Source organism: Balaenoptera musculus, chromosome 4, assembly GCF_009873245.2.
Source record: "Balaenoptera musculus isolate JJ_BM4_2016_0621 chromosome 4, mBalMus1.pri.v3, whole genome shotgun sequence".
Lineage (NCBI taxonomy): Eukaryota > Metazoa > Chordata > Mammalia > Artiodactyla > Balaenopteridae > Balaenoptera > Balaenoptera musculus.
This window is the reverse complement of record NC_045788.1, coordinates 132486140-132504534: the sequence shown is the minus strand read 5'-3', so window position 1 is coordinate 132504534 and position 18395 is coordinate 132486140. Positions and strand designations below refer to the sequence as shown.

Here is an 18395-nt window from a genome sequence, read left to right as displayed (position 1 = left end):
CCCTGTGTGCAGAATAGGGGATAAGAGTCCCTCTCTCAAGGTCACTACTATGGACTGTATTGTGTCCCCCCCAGATTCATGTGTTGAATGAATGTGACTATATTGGAGACAGAACCTATAAGGAGGTAATTACAGTTCAATGGGGTCATACGGGTGGGGCCCTGATCCAACAGGATTAGTGTCCTTATAAGGAGAGACACCAAGGGGGACCTAAAATATGACATAAATGAACATATCTACGAAACAGCAACAGACTCATAGGCATAGAGAACAGACTTTTAGTTGCCAAGGGTGAGGGAGGGTGGGGGAGGGATGGACTGGGAGTTTGGGGTTAGCAGATGCAAACTATTATATATAGAATGGATAAACAACAAGGTCCTACTGTATAGCACAGGGAACTATATTCAGTAGCCTGTGATAAACCATAATGGAAAAGAATATGAAAAAGAATGTATATATATGTAGAACTAAATCACTTTGCTGTACAGCAGAAATTAACACAACATTGTAAATCAACTATACTTCAATTAAAAAAAAAGAGAGAGAGAGACACCTAGAGCTCTCTCTCTCTCTCTCTTTCCCTCCCTGCTGTGTGAAGACATAGGGGGAAGGCAGTTGTTTACAAGCCGTGAAGAGAGCCCTCACCAGAAACCAAGCCTGCCAGCCCCTTGATCATGGCCTTCCAGCCTGGAAGAAAATACAGTTCTGTTGTTTAAGCCACCAGGCCCATGGTATCTTGTTATGGTTGCCTGAGCTGACCAAGACAGTTGTTGAGAGGAACTGACAGGGTCCAGAATGGTCGCATCACATAAGCAGCCTCCTAGTTGCTCCTCTGTGTGAAGGATTTTCATGATGTCTTTCCTCCAAGGGGCTCTCCGGGGACTTTGAAAATATGTGATATTTTCAACAATAAAAATCCTTACATTTCTTAACTTTGACAATTGTCCGGAACAGCAAGAAACAGAAATGGGAGGGTGGCTAGAAAAGAGAAGATCCTCAACAACCACACAACCACCACACAGGGAGGATATTGGTAAGAAGGTCCCAAGACTGTTCTATCTCCTGTGTTGAGATGTTTCCTTAAGCCTTTATTTTCTTCTGAGGAAGGCTTACTCCAAACAGCCCCAGCTCTGGCAGGTCTTGAGTAAGTAATGCTGTAATGCATTGTATTACCATGTATTTTACAAAAGTCTTCAGAGGTTTTGGCTCTCTGAACAGAGTCAGGCAGGCATTGTCGAAAGTTGCAGAGTTGACATTCCAAAATACGGTCTCTCCAGAGGTGAGCAGCGAGGCTGGTGAGGAAAGGTAGCATGCACCATGAGCAACTTGGGCTCTGCTAATTAAGGAGGGCTGAGTCTGATTTATCCCTAAGGGTAAGATTATCAAGGGAAACCTTGGAACCGTGAGAAGTAACGCTGTCACTCAGAAAGGGGCTCTCCTTTCACAGAGCATGACCTGTTTTGTTCACTAAGTCATCTTTCAGCCCAATTTTCTTCCAGCCAAGGGTGGAATTCAATAATCCTATGCCCTTCCCAAATTTTAGAGCTGGAAAATGCATTCCTCAGCTTCCTACTTTGCAAAGCGGAAAATTCCCATGGAGCCCAACTGCTACATAGTGTGACTTTAGCCTTTGCTACTTCCCTATGTGGTTCTCTTGTTGGTTGCCAGTGGCAACCATACCTAAATTCAGGCCTCTGTGTTTCTGGATTGTAGAAGATTGCAGTTGCTGTGTCAAAGTCCTTTTTCTTTAGCCATCCAAGTGTTGTAATTAAACAGAGCATTTGTGAGTAAGAATACAGTAAATCCATTATTAATTCACTGACCTACCTCGAAGGTAAGCAAATGCTGCCAGGGAGTGGCTGACAATAATTCCATCTTTCCTCAGAACTCTTGGTTTCCTCGGGTCAAAGTTTATACCTGTTTCGTAAAAAATGCAAGACCGATTAATCACAACTGTTCACAGTATGCGTTTTTTCCTAATCCAGGACTGCCATAATAAACAAAAAGTCATAGAGATCCAATAAGTGGGCCTCTGACAAAATTGGGGAAGACTAAGCCAGGAAGAGCATTTAGTAAGCAGTCTCTGAAAATATTAAGTGATAAAAGGGATTCAGAAATTCTAAAATGTGTTGGTTCCAACTTCACTCATCTACTCTACTGCAGAAGGGAACACATTTATTTTCCCATTTTAAAGGCAATGGCATACATCATGCCTCTGGGAGATTTAATAATGTCCCACTTAACCACAGAGCTGCTGTCTGCTCTGTTGACCACGGATAAGAAGGCCTGGAATTATGGAGGTAGGTTGTGTTGGGCTACTTTTTTGGAAATGAAGCAAAATACAGGGCGGATCTGGCTTCGGACGCTTGGTTAAGTTGCTGTGATGGAGCTTAGGGAGCCCCTGATGGGGTAGCCTAAGGGCCCTGGGGACCCCTGGGAATGTCAGACATGGCTCTCAGGCCTCCACTCCAGGGGGACCAGGATATTCATGGGATCTGGGTGGGAGCCCTGTTAGAAAGAGCAGAGGGGCTGGGAGAGGCTGGGAGAAGCAGAGCCTGGTGGAGAGCTGGAGGGCTGGAACTAGAAGAACATAGGATACTAACAATAGTTATCTCTAAGCTTTGAGACTAAGGGTGAGTTCTATTTCTTGGTGCTTTCCTGTGTGCTCCATAACAAGCACACTTTAGTTTTATTCTTAGGGGGAAAAACTTCAGAAATGTAATTAAAGTAACACAAGACCAATTCTCAACCTGCAAAGTGCAATATCTTATATAGATTGTCTTGGGGGGGGGGCTCTGTAATTTCTATCAAGAGCCCCAAGGGTCTGAACTCCATTCTAGATTTGATAAGAAAACCAAAACGTTCATCTCCTTATTTACAAAAGTCCGGTGAAAACCTCAGGAAGAAGGGCACATGTGGATGGAGGCCCGCAGGTCCAGCCTGGGTATGGCCCACCCAGGTTCCCTATGGCAGAGGTCCCCACCTCCCGGGCCACAGACTGGTATCAGTCTGTGGCCTGTTAGGAACTGGACTGCACAGCAGGTGGTGAGCGGAGGTGAGCAAGTGAAGTTTCGTCTGTATTTACAGCCGCTCCCCATCGCTTGCATTACCGCCTGAGCTCTGCCTGCTGTCAGTATTATGGTGAGTTGTATACTTATTGTATTATATATTACAATGTAATAATAATAGAAATAAAGTGCACAATAAATGCAATGCGCTTGAATCATCCTGAAACCATCCCCCCCCCACCAAGCCCCGGTCTGTGGAAAAATTATCTTCCATGAAATTGGTCCCAGGTGCCAAAAAAAGGTTGGGGACCGCTGCCCTATGTGATCCTCTTTCCAACAAGCTCATCGGATAATCCAGGAACCCCAGATTTATTTCTGAGCAGATCTTTTTTCAAGGTGATTTTTCTTTTAGGAAATAAGAGAGGGAATGGAAGGGGGATTTATCCTACTTATAATTTAAAACACAAAATGTTGGCCACCATTTGCAACCATCTGCCACAGCACTGCCATTCTCAGAGCTGGCAGCTCGCACACCTTCCAGCCTAACCGGTATGCACCCACCTGCGGTCACATGGGGCTGTTCACCTTTACTTAAAGAGAAATGCTGGTAGTAAGCCATAAACCTTACCATAGTCACCGTCTTTCTGTTTCACAGAAGGTTTTAGATTAGCAACGGCTGGATCGATCGCTGTGAGTATATTCTTGGGAACTAAAAACCAAAAAGAAATATTTTAAATACTTTGTACACATAATACAACTTTAAAATGCAATGTAGAGAAGACAAAAAAAGATCAATTTTCAAATCAGTACATAAATCACTCTGCTTGTCCAATACACTCACATACATACACCAACGGTACCCATGTGATCATCAAATGTCCCAGAAAGGTTAAACTTTAGGCCTATCTTGCAGTATTTAAAAAAAACAGCATGGAGAACAAATAAACAAGATATGGCATATCTATCCAATAGAATGATATTTAGCAATAACAAGGAATGAAGTACAATCATCTTTCGGTATCCTTGGGGGATTGGTTCCAGGACCCACCTTGGATACCAAAATCCACAGACACTCAAGTCCCTTATATACATGGCATATGATTTGCATGTAACCTATGCACATCCTCCCGTGTACTTTCAATCATCTCTAGATTCCTTACAATACCTAATACACTGTAAATGCTATGTAAATAGTTGTAAATACAATGTAAATGCTATGTAAATAATCGTCAGTGTGCAGGAAATTCAAGTTATGCTTTTTGGAACATTCTGGAATTTTTTTCCCAAGTATTTTCAGTCTGTGGTTGGTTGAATCCACAGATGTGCAACCCACAGATACAGAGGACCGACTGCACTGACACCTGCTACGACACGGATGAACCTCAAAAACATTATGCTCAGTGAAAGAAGCCAGACACAGAAGACCACATATGGTATGATTCCATTCATAGGAAATCTCCAGAAAAAGGTAAATTTATAGAGACAGAAAGTAAATTCGTGGCTGCTGAGGACAGGGGTGGGGATGGGGACTGACTGCAAATGGGCGTGAGAGAACTTTGGGGATCTTGGAAATGTTTTAAAATCGGAGTGTGGTGAAGGCTGCACATCTCTGTCAATCTACCAAAAATCACTGGATTGTTTTTACTTAAAACGGGTGAATTTTAAGGTATGTAAATCACACCTCAATAACGCTGTTCACTCTGAACATCAACTTCCCTGAGATACAGTGAAACAAAATGAATGGAACCAACTCCAAACCCATCACTGACCTCTCCCAGCTGCGATTCCACTTTTTGTTCACCCTCTCTAACTCACTGCTTCCTTAATAAGCCTGCAGAGAATTCGAAGTCTCTGTGCTAGAATGCAGCTCTCAGTGTTATAAGAAAGGATGACAGAAAGATGAAGACAGAGGGCAGTGAAATAGACTCCTTTGGAAGACGGTTAAAGATTCTTCCAAACTGACCCTAAGAATAAACCATCCGGATCTCAAGACCCTCCAGGCAAAGCGGACAAGATGGTAGCAGGAGGGGGGCAAAGCAAGAATTCTGAAGGCCCAGCGCACTGCAGCCAGCTGGGAGAAGGGAGAGGAAACCAAATGTTTTTGCTGCAGAAAACTATTTTTGTTTGTTCTTCGGCTCAGCTGGTATCTGGGAGAAGTGGCAACAGGAAATAGAAGTGAAGCCAATACAAACCGGGCAAGTTGAACTGCACTGATTTTTTGGAAAAGAGCTGGTAAGCCATCTTCAGCAGCAAGAAAACCTCATTTCCTTTCTCAAAGTGCTTAACAGAAGTCTTTTGGGGATGTCCCAGGATCAACAACCAGAGGACGTTCCTAAATTGTGAATTTTCCACGTGCAGGAGGCCCTGGCGCCTTTGTGACCATCAGCAGCGAGCGTCACTTTCCAGGGCGGCACAGTGATGGTGACAGAGGCGGTGGAAACTGTCCACTCCTCCCCCCAGGAATGCCCCGTGGCCGACCAAGGGGCAGGCACACTGCTGCTCCTGGGACGCCGGCGGTGCCCCAGACAGCTGGGCTGTGCTGCCCCAGGTGCTTTCTGATAAGCAACCTCTCCATCACTTCTGCGCCCTGATTCCCCGGCAGGAGTAAGTCCTCTCTGCAGGAGTGGTGCTTCTTTCCCACGTCTGCCTCTTGGCTTGTAGTCAAGATACAGCCGGAGGAGGGCTGGGCTCCCTACAAATGCCAGGGGCTTTCCAGCGCGAGAAGGAGGAATTGCTTGGAGAGGAATGAGCTTTGCAGGATAAAACATTAAATCGCCTGTGTATGCCGTAGGCTCACTTCAGGGAACTTGCTGATTTACTATGTGAAAATGGCTCTCGTACTGGGAGAATCTTTTAGGATCTTTAAGGTAACAACAGGTGTCAACACACCTGTCAGATTCTCGTATCTCCTGTTTCAAACTGATTCCAAACGAGGACAGGGAGTGGGTGTCATTTACTACCACCCTTAAACCCCGTCCCTTTCTGCTTGAGGTCCATTTGTGAAAATGCCAGCAAACCCCTTTTCATGGAGCTCCCACCATGTGCCGGACCCCGTGCTCAGCGTTTAAACGGTGCCTCTCGTGCAGTCCTCTTAGTGACCCAAGAGGATGAGTGTCATTCCCATTCCCGCAGATGGGAAAACTGAGGCTCAGAGATGAACCATTCACCTAGCAAGGGCGAAGCTTCAACTCCTGGTCTCACTCACATATGCCCTTACTCTTTTCTGTGATGTTGGGACGTTCAACCTTTGGGAACCGGATAAAGGATTGTTTTAAAGGATTATAAAGATGGCAAAACAATTCCCACTCAGATAGTCCCTCTCAAGCCTGTTAGGTGAAACCAGAGATGATGATTCTAATGGGCTCCAAAGGTTTGCTAAATTTAGGCACGCCCCCTTCCTGAATTTTTTTTTCCTGAATAAATCCATGTCAAGCCTGGATCCAGGTAGACTTTAAGAAAGAAGCCTCCACAGGTTGAAATTAGAGCCGCAAATAATTTTTCACATCAGAGACAAAAAAGATCTCTGCTTTACTGTTCCTCCCTCTCAATAGGTACCCAGATAACATGAGCACCTCCGAATCCTGTCACTCCCCCCATCCCGCCTGTCCCAAACCTGCAGCACCTATTCCTCCTGTCCCCAGTTCTGGCACCTTCTATTCTTCCTGTTCCCCAATACTAGCACCTACAGAGGGGGTTACCCCAAATTCTGGTACCACCATCCCTCTTGTCCCCAGATCCTGGCATCCATTCCTTTTACACACAACCCTGGTACTGAAACAGAGCAGGACCTTATGGTCTTTGTCCCCTGTGTCCTCTGCCTGTCCTTTGTCTGTGGAAAAACTTTAGGCAAAGAATAAGTTTAATCAGAGAAGTGAGAAAATGCAGAAAGAAAGGAAAACAGTCAAAGGAGACCAAATAATAATAGTTTAGTCATTAAGCATAGTCAAGGACTTTTAGTTCTTTCTCAAGGGCTATAGATGATATTCTGAGCCATATCCTGTGAGCTGTCTTATGGATACTGAAACCCCCGCCAGGCGGGAGAAGTTAACTACGTGATGACCAGACTGTAGCCATGACGTAAGGTGTCATAATTCCGAGAATTGGCCTCAAGGAAATGGGAACAAACCGACCCTGGAAGTGAAGATTAATTGTACTTAAAACAATCAAGATGACGCTGGTCAGACCATCGATGACCAAGTTCAAGATGAATGTCAGAGCTGCCTGTGCTGTTTCTGCATGGAGCCCCTCCCTCAGCCTATAAAAGCTCTTGTCCCCTGATTGTCATTTGTGGGGGGAGTCGGCCTTTGGACCGGCATCCCCTCCCTCCCGCCCCGCGTAGGTTGCCGGCATCCAAAAGAAAGCACGCTTCCCTTTCCACCAACCTGGCCTCTTGATTGGCTTTTAAGCAGCAAGCAGCCGGACCCCACTTTCGGTTACAGTACCACCATCGCTCCTGCCCCCAAATCCTGGCACCCATCTCCTGGGAGGAGCTGCAGGCCCCCGGCTGAGGCCCACGTGTTTCCTGTCCCTCTCAGGAACTGTCAGGGCGGGGATGCTGGCTGTGCCTCTGTCTTGGTGACCCTCAAGGACCAGTGGCTGTGGACCCAGCGAGAAGCCCTCCCCATGGGGATGAGGGGGGAGCAGGCCGTTCTCCAGGTCTGCCTCCTCCTAATAGGAGGAAAGTCTGCAATCTATCCTGTCCAAGAAATGCGGCTAATAATAAAACCTGGATAAAAATTGAGAGCGAGGACCTCGTCTAGCCAGGCATTAAAGAAGAGAGCTCCAGCCATGCATCTCCCAGCCCAGTCAAAGACGAGTGCTCCGCTCTCCCAGGGGTTTGACATCAGCCAGCTGCACCGCCTACAGTTCAAAAAGCAAAAGGCCCACAGCCTGAATCATTCCCCTGAGGGTACACCAAGATGCTGAAGTTCTCCACCCAGCCTACGAGCAATGAGGGAGGGAAAGGCAGGATTAAAGGAAGCTATAAAATAGGGAGTGTTCCTATCAAAATGCAAATGACTTATGTCCCCAGAGAACGCCCTCCAAGGCTCCCTGCTGCCCTGAGGTACAAGCCAATCCTTAGTCGCCCATCCCCCAAGGTCCCTCTGTCCTGCTCCTGTGCTCACTTCCCAGCCTTTGCCTGCCCTTCACCTTGCTGACTCCTTACACACCTGGTCTCACTTGCCTCAGATGCCACTCCCCTGGGAAGCCCTCCTGGTCCCCCAAGTCACCAGGGCCTGGAATAATCACATAGCTCATGAGGGCAGGGACCACATTGCTCACAGCACTGATGCACCCTCCCCCCAACCCAAGGGGTGGGGTATTTCCTGGGTGGGCACAGCAAGATTGCTGGGCAGAACAGCAAAGCCCGGTTGGACACTGCAGTTAGAAGCCAGGTGGTGGAACAGACGTCCATGGGGTGGATCTTCCACGAGCCTCTCAGGTAAGAGCATCTTGATTTGAGTAGGGGGTTGGCTGGGCCCCTCTCTAGCAGCCATGTTTATAATCACATCACATGGTCTCTGTCCAAGGCAGATCAAAGGAGGGGGCTACTGGACCCCAGCCCAGCCAATTAAATATCTCTCTGAGTTGCCAGATTGCCAGTTTTCATATTGTTCGAACATAAAAATCTAACAGAAGAATCACTTGGGCTGTAGGGATGGCTGTATGGCATTCAGCCCAGGGTCAGAGGGCTGTCTGCAGAGGGGAGAGAGAGAGAGAGAGAGAGAGAGAGGGAGAGAGAGGGAGGGAGAGAGGGAGAGGGAGAGAAAGGAGGGAGAGGGAGAGAGGGGAGGGAGGGAGAGTAGAGAGTGGAAGAGAGGGAGCGAGAGGGAGCGGGGGGAGAGAGAGGAAGAGAGAGGGGAGGGAGAGGGAGAGAGAGGGGAGGGAGGGAGAGAGAGAGAGAGAGAGAGGGAGAGAGGGAGGGGGGGAGGGAGGGGGAGAGAGAGGGAGAGAGGGGAGGGAGAGGGAGAGAGGGGAGGGAGAGAGAGGGGAGAGGGGGGGAGGGAGGGGGAGAGAGAGAGAGAGGGAGAAAGAAAGGGAGAGCGAGGGGGACAGAGGGAGAGAGGGAGAGAGAGAGAGAGAGAGGGAGAGAGAGAAACAGAGAGGGAGGGAGAGAGAGAGAGGAGAGAGAGAGAGGAGAGGGAGAGAGAGAGAGGGAGAGAGAGGGAGGGAGAGAGAGAGAGAGGGAGAGGGAGAGGGAGGGAGAGAGAGAGAGAGGGAGAGAGAGAGAGGGAGGGAGAGAGAGAGGGAGGGAGGGAGGGAGAGACAGAGACAGAGACAGAGACAGAGAGGGAGAGGGAGGGAGGGAGAGAGAGAGGGAGGGAGGGAGGGAGAGACAGAGACAGAGAGGGAGAGGGAGGGAGGAAGAGAGAGGGAGAGAGAGAGAGAGAGAGAGCTGTGAGGGATGGCTGCCATCGCCATGAAGTTTCCAGCTTCAGCCCACCCTGAGGCCTTCCTTTCCTGCCCTGGCTTCTGGAGATGGCCTTCTAGCCACAGGGTACCTCCCCAACCTCAACCCCCTTTCGGCTTAAACCAGCTCAATTTGGTTTCTTCATTCATATCCAGAGAGTCCCAAGTAAGACAGATTCGCTTAGAAATTAATTCCTGACATCCTCTGTTTTTGTATCAACTCCCACATCAGTAGAACTCATTTTTTTAAAATGTAAAACCTTTCATGCCCATTTGGTAATCTAAAAAATATGCAGACATTGCAAATCATGTTTTAATGATTCAGGTTTCACAGTGAAGGGCCATCCGTCAGGGGGAGAAATAATTTTAAAATGTCAGCCACTTAGAAGGTGGTTAGAAGCTGCCTTAGAAGGTGTCTGCTTGGACGGTCGGGGCTGGGCTGGGAACATTAAGTTGCCTCTGACTGAGAGTCACCACCGCCCTTTGCGATAACTCCTGGGGAACCACGCTGACGACAGGGGCCACTGTCCACAGTCCCACATCCGAAACCAAGATGCAAAGCCCCCTCTCTGACCTCGGCTTCCCATCCTCAAGCAGAGACTCACTTGGATGCCTCCCTGTGCCATCCTTCGACCTCGTCCAGACCCTCCCCCGTTGCCCAGCAAGACTGGAGGAGCCCTCTCCCCCGTGCCGGCCCTCAAGCAGCTGGCCCTGAGGGAGGGACCCACCACCGGGCAGACCAGGGGCCCCCAGAACGCTGACCGCTAACCCCCCAGGCTCTCAACGCACCCAACACCGTCACCACCGCCCTTTCTGAAGTCAGCCTGCCCTCTGGTCCCCACGGCCCTTACTTCAGACCTTCTCCCATCTCCTCAAACCCCTCTCCCCTCCCCCCAGTCCTCACAGTGGACCACCTCAGCTCACACTTGTTCTGAGAAGGTTGAGAAGACAGGGGCCATGTGGTTGGAACCCCAAGTCCTCCCTCCATCCATTCCCAGAGCCTCTGCCCCACCCTGCTGTGACAAGGGACAAATCTTTCCCGCCCTTGTCACCTTCTCTGGACCCCAATCTTTCCCAAATAGGCCAGGTCTCTCCAGCACCTCAAATGTCTTCCTACTTTCCCAAACCTCTCAAATCCACCCAGTTTTGACCATGTCCTCTAGCGCCATTCGGGTCCGAGTCATTGCCTGCTGCCTTCTAGCTGCTCTCTGCTTCCATCCCGCTCTAGCCCACCCTCCACCCTACAGCCGGCGTGGTCCTCTAAGGGTCTAATCATCACCAAATGACTCCCTTACGTAAAACCCTCCAGTGGCACCTCCTCCCAGGACCCTGTGGGATCTGGTCCTGGCCCCTCCCGTGCCACCTCATCTACCTTCCTCCTCACCCACCGCCCTCCTCTCTCCCACTCAGCATCTGCCAGCTCACACCTGCCCACCCCTCAGGGGACAGGGGCAAATTCACCCCAGAGGAAAGTTCTCTTTGGAAGACTTCTCCGTTCCCCCACCTCCCACCAGCTAAAAGGGCCCCTCCACTGTTATCCTTCCACATGACATCCTGTCCTTTTCAGAAGCATCATTTATCACAGTGGGTAACGACACATTTCTCTGGTTATTTGTTTAATGCCCATCTCTCTCCCCCAGCTGGTAATTCCATGAGGACACGGACAACGTCTCCTTTTCTTTTTTAACTAAAACACGCCCACCATGTGCTGAACGAGTGAATGAGGGAGAGGAAGCTTGGACTGGAACACGTGACCCCCAGGCTCTGAAAGCCCACCTTCTCTTAGCGAAGAGGAGCCCCAGCCTGGGAACTGCTCTGGCCTCGCCTGTGAACGCACACCAGGAAATCCACCTTATTTGCAGGTTAATGTCCTGCCCTTCCTTCAACGCTCAGCTGGAGAGGCCTGAAGTTACTAGAACTTCAAAGTGATCCGTCTGGTATCTTGGGGAAACTCAGCCAGAATGGGCTCCATGCTACCCAGAGCTGCTTTCCATGGGAGCCAGAATATAGACTGGAGAGCAAATCAAACCAGGCTTCCTGGGATGTGAGTGTGGGTGCTATTATTTTGGGAATACAATCATGTAGTCACTTGACTGTGCCTATTACAGCTTTGATACTGCAGAGGACAACGGTTTGAGCTCAGGATAGAAAAGTCTGGGGATGTAACAAAATATTATTGGGCCATAAAAAGGAATGAAGTACTGACACGTACTCCAAATAGATGAACCCTGAAAACATATACTAGGTCAAGAAGCCAGTCACAAAGAACCACATATTGTCCAATTCCATTTATATGAAATGTCCAGAAGAGGCAAATCAGTAAAGACAGAAAGTGGTGGTTGCTTAGGGTGGGACTGCAGGGTGAGGGGTGGGTCGGGAGGTGACTGCTAAAGGGTCCAGGGTTTCTTTGGGGGAGTGACGAGAAGGTTGTTAAATTAATTATGGTGGGAGTCGCACAATTCTGTGACTCTACTGAGATCACTGATTTGTATGATTAATGGGTGAATTGCATAGTTTGTGATTTATAGCTCAATAAAGCTGTTACCCAAAAAAAAAAAAAGAAAGGCTAGGGGTATCTGGCAGGGCGAAAGGGGTTTCCATGAGCAAAAGTATTGGGTTCTTCAGTTATGATGTTCTTTGCTTCTCCTTTGCTTCTATACTTATTTCAAAAAAAAAAAAAAAAAACCTCTAAAAACCAGTTCACATGTCAGGATTACAAACCAGAAATCCACGGCACCCCGTGAGGGTAATTAACACCTGATTTTTAAAGGCAGCTTTATAAAATTGGAATCGAATGAATGAGCAATTTCATTTTATTATTTGAAGACACTAGGAAAACAAAGTGATGCTGTCATGTAACATATTTAATGGCTGTGGGGTAAGCATTTGATCTGTTGGCTTAACCCCGGGGGTACGTCGATAAAACGGCTGTCAGCAGTATAGAGAATTAGTCATTTTACAGCCTAAAGGCTGGGATGGAAGATTAACTAGGAGTCAAGCAATACTGAGTGAACTTGTGTGACGTACCCATAAATTTCAGAGCCTCCTAAGAACCCAGATTAAAATCATTCTTCTCAGTGACATCCATTTTATCCCATTTGCTTGTTCTTTTCCTGCCCACCCCGCTTGCTGCCAATCTGATTGCTAAAAGCACTTTTAAAACAAATGTGGACCAGAGACAATTCGATCGCTTATCTGAGGCGAATGTCATAAACAAGGATACAGGATAGGAGAAAAGGCTCGCGAATATCTGGGATGACAACACAGTTTCAGGGTAGAGTGAATGCAATGGTTTGTTGCTGGAAAACTCCTTCTGTTCACATGCTCACCACCTCCGCAAGAGGCAGGATCTCCAAGCAGCTTGTGGAGGGTGGGTTCTTACCACATGCGTAGGCGACGGTGAGGTATTTCTTCACTCCTGGAAGACAGGGGCTCCCGAAATGGTGATTGTTGACGAGGATTTTGCATCTCTGCTTCCCATAACACCTCCTGGATAATACTTGCAAAGCTGAGTAAGACAAGCAATCTGAGAGGCAAAAAAACATCAAGAACTTCATGTTCGTTGGATTCCATGTATGGCCACCATGTAGCTTCTGTTATTTTCTGTAAATAAGTATACTGAGCTGGATTTCACATCTCATGCAGATTGTTTCTCTGATTCTTTTCTGTCTCATCAAAGCACCCCGCATGGGCTAAGTATCAATACTACACAGGCAGGCCTGGAAGGGCTTACTTTAATCAGACTGCTCTAATGCTCTGCTGTCACTGGCCGGAAATCCTCACGTATTTTTGAACAAGGGGCCCTGTATTTGCATCTTGCACTGGGCACTGCCCCTGTCCCCCCAGTCAGGTAATGGGCCCTGCATACAGAAGAGGCAAAACATGTAGAACGTTGAATAAAGGTTCGTATTTCTTTTATGAGCGTTACCTCTCTGAAATATTTTAGTTATTGGTTAATTTTGAGAATCCTTCTCCCCTGTGTGAACATAAGCTCCATGAGAACGGGGACTCTTTCTATTTTGTTCCTTATCTAATTCCCACAGCCTGGTCCACTGTGGAAATCCAATAATAACGAATGAATGAATGAACAAAAGGACAGAGGGATGAATAAACATAAGGACATGGTTTTCAGCACCCTGGCACGATGCCATCACAATTAGTAAATATTAATTGAACACGTACGGAGGACAAGGCACTGGGCTAGGTACCGTCTGAAAAACAAGTCAGAAGAAGCCTGCCTTGCATTCGCAGGATGTCAGATGGGGCTGGAGAGACAAAACCCACATTAACCTGACGGCTAATAAAGTGAAACACGGAGTGAGCGTCAGCAGTGATTGGTCCAGACAAGAGGTGATGGGGTCGGAGGCAGGAGAGATTGCTGGGGACCGGAGTGGTCAAGACAGGCTTTATGGAGGAGAGGGGCTTGGTCCTGGGAGAAGGAGCATGAATTGGACAGAGGCAGGCAAAGAGAGAAAGGAAGAAACACCAAGGCAAGTGGGCCAGAAGCACTTAGTGGGAGTCTAGGGGCTGAGCGTGAGCTGGAATAGCGGGCGTGGGCAAGGCAGATGCAGTAGATGAGCCGGAAAAGCAAAATGGAGCAGGACCGAGCTACCTCTGAACGCTGAGCTAAAGACTTGGAACTTTATTCTGCAAGCAGCAGGGAGCCTAAAAAAATGCCCTGATGCTACTTCCTTTGGAGACAGTGTATGGGATGCCCTGGGAGAGAAAAGGAACCAAAGGCAGGGAGACGAGTTTGGAAGCAATTTTAATAACACACGTTGGGAGGAGTTAAGGGCTTGAAGAGAAGGGAATGGACAAGAGAATTCTAGAGACCTTGCAAAGTGCAGCTCACTATAACAGCTGACAGCCTGCCAGGCTCTGCTCTCAGCACTCGTATGTGAACTGATACAATGTTTCAACAACCCCATGAGATAGGTTGTTTATTATAATATCTTATGTTTTAGAGAGACTATATATAGGATATGATATATTAATATGTATCATAAGTTGCTTATATAATCTATAATAGGTTAGTTAATATCTAATAGGTTGTTTATATTACAAATATGTTTATAGATATATATATATATAGAGAGAGAGAGAGAGAGAGAGTGTGGGTGTGTATATATATATAAAATATCAATTTTGTGAATGCGGACACAGATGTGTGAGAGGTTACGGAACCTCACACAGCTAAAGAATGAGGACAGCAGGGTCTGGACGTGAACGCCGGGGAAAGGCCCCCAAGTCTGCAGGTTTAACCTTTTAACCTCTGAGCTCTACTCTTCAGGCCTCCAGTGGAGGGGGGGGTGAGGGCCTCACTGAGGATGAGTCAGACCTTCAGCCTGGGGACAGAGGAGATGGCGGTGCCATTGCCATGGACAGGGGAGACCAGTAGGAGTAGGCAGTTTGGAGGACGAGATGGTAAATCCATTAAAATAAAACAAAACAAAATAAAAAACTATTCTGCATTTCAGAGGGGAAGGACCATTCAAGAACGTTTTCAGACCCTGAGATGCCCATGGGATGTGCATGCCCGCAGAGCCCGAGGGCTGGCGCTATGAGGCTGGTCTCGGGGACAGCACAGGGGCCCAGCGGCAGGGACCCCCAGTCACAGGACTGTTCTTTTCTGGGCTACACCACGTAGCTTACGGGATCTTAGTTCCCCGACCAGGGACTGAACCCGGGCCATGGCAGTGAAAGCGTGGCGTCCTAACCACTGGAGCGCCAGGGAAGTCCCCTCACAGGACTTTTCTTGTGCTGTCGTCTGTTCATGTCTTACAGATGACAAACTCCTCTACCCTGTAAAAGCAAAACCCCTGCAGTCCAATCCCAGAAGCTCTCTCCAGCCTTATCGCTTTCCTTCACAGTCGGGATTCTGGAAAGGTCCTCCATGCCCCCCACCTCCGCTGTGTCTCCCTCCACCCATGTCCCAGCCATTCCTCAATGTGCCTCTGCCCTCCACACACCCTGACAAGGGTCCCTTCCCTCAGATCACAGGGGCCTACTACTGTCCTAGCAGAGAGACGTGGCGGGTCCTAATCCTTGCCCATCTCCGGAACTCTGGGTGCCTGAACACTCTTGCTGGACGGTTCCTCCCTGACCTTGGCTGCCTGGTGCCCTTCACCCCCATCTGTCTGACTGTTCCATCCCAGAGCCCCCTGCAGGCCTGCTCGCCCCACAGGAGGCCCCTCCTCAGCCTGGGCTCTCTTCTTGCACCTGCACACGCCATCTGGGCCCACGTCCACCTGGACCATCGGAAAACTGAGGACCCGCCCGCCTCCAGCTCCCATAATGGACTGCCTTCACTGTTCCCTCAGGAGCCTCTCGCTCCTCACGTGACATTCATCATGTCCCCCTCCCCCACCAACACCCAAGCGACCCAGCCTGAGCTTGCTTTTCCCCCGCATCCTGCTCTCAGTCACGCTGCGACATCCTCCAGGCAGACCAGCCAGAAGCCCCGGCTCCCTCCTCCGGGTCTGACGCTCGGTCCTAGAATCATCCCTCCTCAGTTCCCAGCCGCAGCTTCAGCTTCGACCCTGTCACTTCTGCAGGAAATCTTTTAACTGCTCTCCCTCCCTCGTTGTCTTCCACTTCCCATGCTTCTCTTCTTTGCCCTCAGAATGTTCTTCCCAATCCTATCACTCGCCTGCTTAAGATCTGGTCCCCACCCGCCCGACCAAGAGATCAAGTCCAACTCCTTAGAATCGCGTACAGAACCCAGTGTGACTCACCTCCTCTCCCCTCGTTTAGCTTCCTTGGCGGCCATTCTCCCGCAGCAGTCTGTGTCCCCAGCCCGCAGAGCACCCTGCCTCTCCAGAAGGCGAGGCTGTGATCCCCCTTGTCTCTGCACCTTTGCATTTGCTCTCTTGCCTGCTCGCAATACCCCTGTCCCCTGTGTCTGCTCAGCGGTCACTTCACCATGGCTCCCACCCCTCAGGCTGCAGTTAGCAGTTTCCTTCTCTCTGCTTCTACTTCTCCTTGTATAGCTCTCATCACACAGCTCTACTTATTTGCTCCTTAGTCTGTCTCCAGACTAGATGGGCACCTCCTGCTCCCGGCACCTTCCACGGGGCCTGATGCTCAAAGAATTACAGAACAAAAGAACAAAGGTAAGGTTACAACCTCCATCCCTTCTGAAACTCCCCCTGGGCTCTGGAGACCTGCTTCTGATGTCCTCACCACCAGGTGCTCAGAGGAAGAAAGTCTTGAAATAGATTACTCAGGAAGAGAAGGGAAGGGGTCAGTCAGCAGTGGGGTACAGGGGTGCACAAAGGCCAGTGGAAACGGGGTGCAAGAAGGACTCAGATGGAACCAGAAGCAAGAGAAACCATATATTGGGTTGGCCAAAAAGTCCGTTCAGTTAGTGACTATGTTGTTCAATAAAGTTCTTGGTGAAAATGAAAAATGTATCTCTTATTGCTACTTAAAACCGAATGAAATTTTTGGAAGCAAATGAAATTTCTGGCCAACCCAATACATACATATATTCACACATATGTACATATATATATACACATACATATATACATATATGTTTATATGGCCCATATATATACGCTTCGTATATTTTTATACGTGTAGATATGCAAAGATGAGGTGTGAGCTTTCCCACCTTTCGCTAGCTGCTCGTCCCTGGGGTGCCTCCTCAGAATCCGGGGTTCTCTGGAACACAGTTCGAGTGTCAGTGCTCTCAGAAGAGGAACTAGCATTTACTTATTTGACAGCTGTTTGGGTCAGATGCTCTGCTAGCCCATTTGACTCACGTGTTTAGCCCTTGTCTCCAGGTGTCGGCCTTTCAGGTTATCTGGGCCGTGAATTTGTCTCTTACTAGAGGCGCTCGCTTCTCTTTTTCTGACCCTTTTCTCTCGGAGACTCATCGGTCTATGGTTTTGGCCCCGAACTGTCTTCCGTGAAGGCATCTTAGGTCCTCATTTCCCCTCCATCAGGCCTGCTGGGCATCGCCCTGACTCTTCGCCACCCACCGCGTGTGCCTCTATCCACAACCGGCCGGAGGTACCACCGGGACACGCACCTAGAGAAAGGTGGGAAAGCTCACATCTCAGGGAAGCTCCACCTCCATCTCTTATGTTAACTAGAGATCCGTGAAAGAGTCCAGTTGAAAGGAAGGATCTGTTTGGAAATTCCCTGGAGGTCCAGTGGTTAGGACTCAACGCTTTCACTGTTGAGGGCGCGGGTTCAATCCCTGATTGGGGAACTAAGATCCCATAAGCAGCACGGTATGGCTAAACCAAAAAAAAGGAAGAAAAAAAAAGAAAGGAAAGATCTGTGGTAAACACCACGAAGCTGGAAAGACAATGATCTTGAGGAAAGAACAATTAATTAAATACATACACACACACACATATATATATATGCACACACACATATATAAAATATATAAATTATATTTGTTTATGTAATATGTGTATATTATATATTCACACATATAAAAATATATGGACCCTATAAACATATATGTATATATGTATGTGTGTGTGTGAATATATATGTATATATTTTTGTGATATATCTAAATGTATGTAATATGTATATCTCAACAAATGGTGAGGAGCATTATTATAAAAGCACTTGATCTGAATATATTCATGAAGGTTCTGATTTATTTTGCTAAGTCCAATTCCATGATGCCCGATCACTGGCGTGTCGGGCACACAGCAGGCACCCAACAACGATATATTTAATGAATGAATTAGTGGACTGGCATGGACACGAGGGAATGCAAACATCCCAAATATCTGGCTTTAGAATGTGTTTGGTACGTGTGTGTGGGGGGGGCAGGGCGGGGTGTGATCTGTGAGTTCAAATCTGTGCTGAGAAAAGCTGCCTGGAGGGCCTTCAGGAAGCTGTCATCCTCCTGTTGGTCCCTGGGTCAGTTCTTCTCTGCAACTCGCTCTGCCCTGGAATAGATCCATCTTTTTTCTGACTGCTTCTGAACACTCCAGTCTAAAGGAG

At 48.2% G+C, this 18395-nt stretch overlaps 1 protein-coding gene across 10 annotated transcripts in view; it reads right to left on the bottom strand.

Annotated features, from left to right (window-relative positions):
* Positions 1–18395, bottom strand: part of EVA1C (eva-1 homolog C) — an 83982-nt gene that overhangs the window by 7326 nt on the left and 58261 nt on the right. For 4 of the 10 annotated variants that reach the window (XM_036851397.1, XM_036851396.1, XM_036851404.1 and 1 more), the window contains 4 exons: positions 12802–12945; positions 3637–3717; positions 1824–1917; positions 1174–1292 (listed from right to left, as the gene is read on the bottom strand). In XM_036851397.1, the coding sequence (XP_036707292.1) occupies positions 1174–1292; positions 1824–1917; positions 3637–3717; positions 12802–12945 (438 nt within the window). The remainder of the gene's footprint in view (positions 1–1173; positions 1293–1823; positions 1918–3636; positions 3718–12801; positions 12946–18395) is intronic. The other 6 variants (XM_036851400.1, XM_036851405.1, XM_036851402.1 and 3 more) reach the window with 4 other exon arrangements.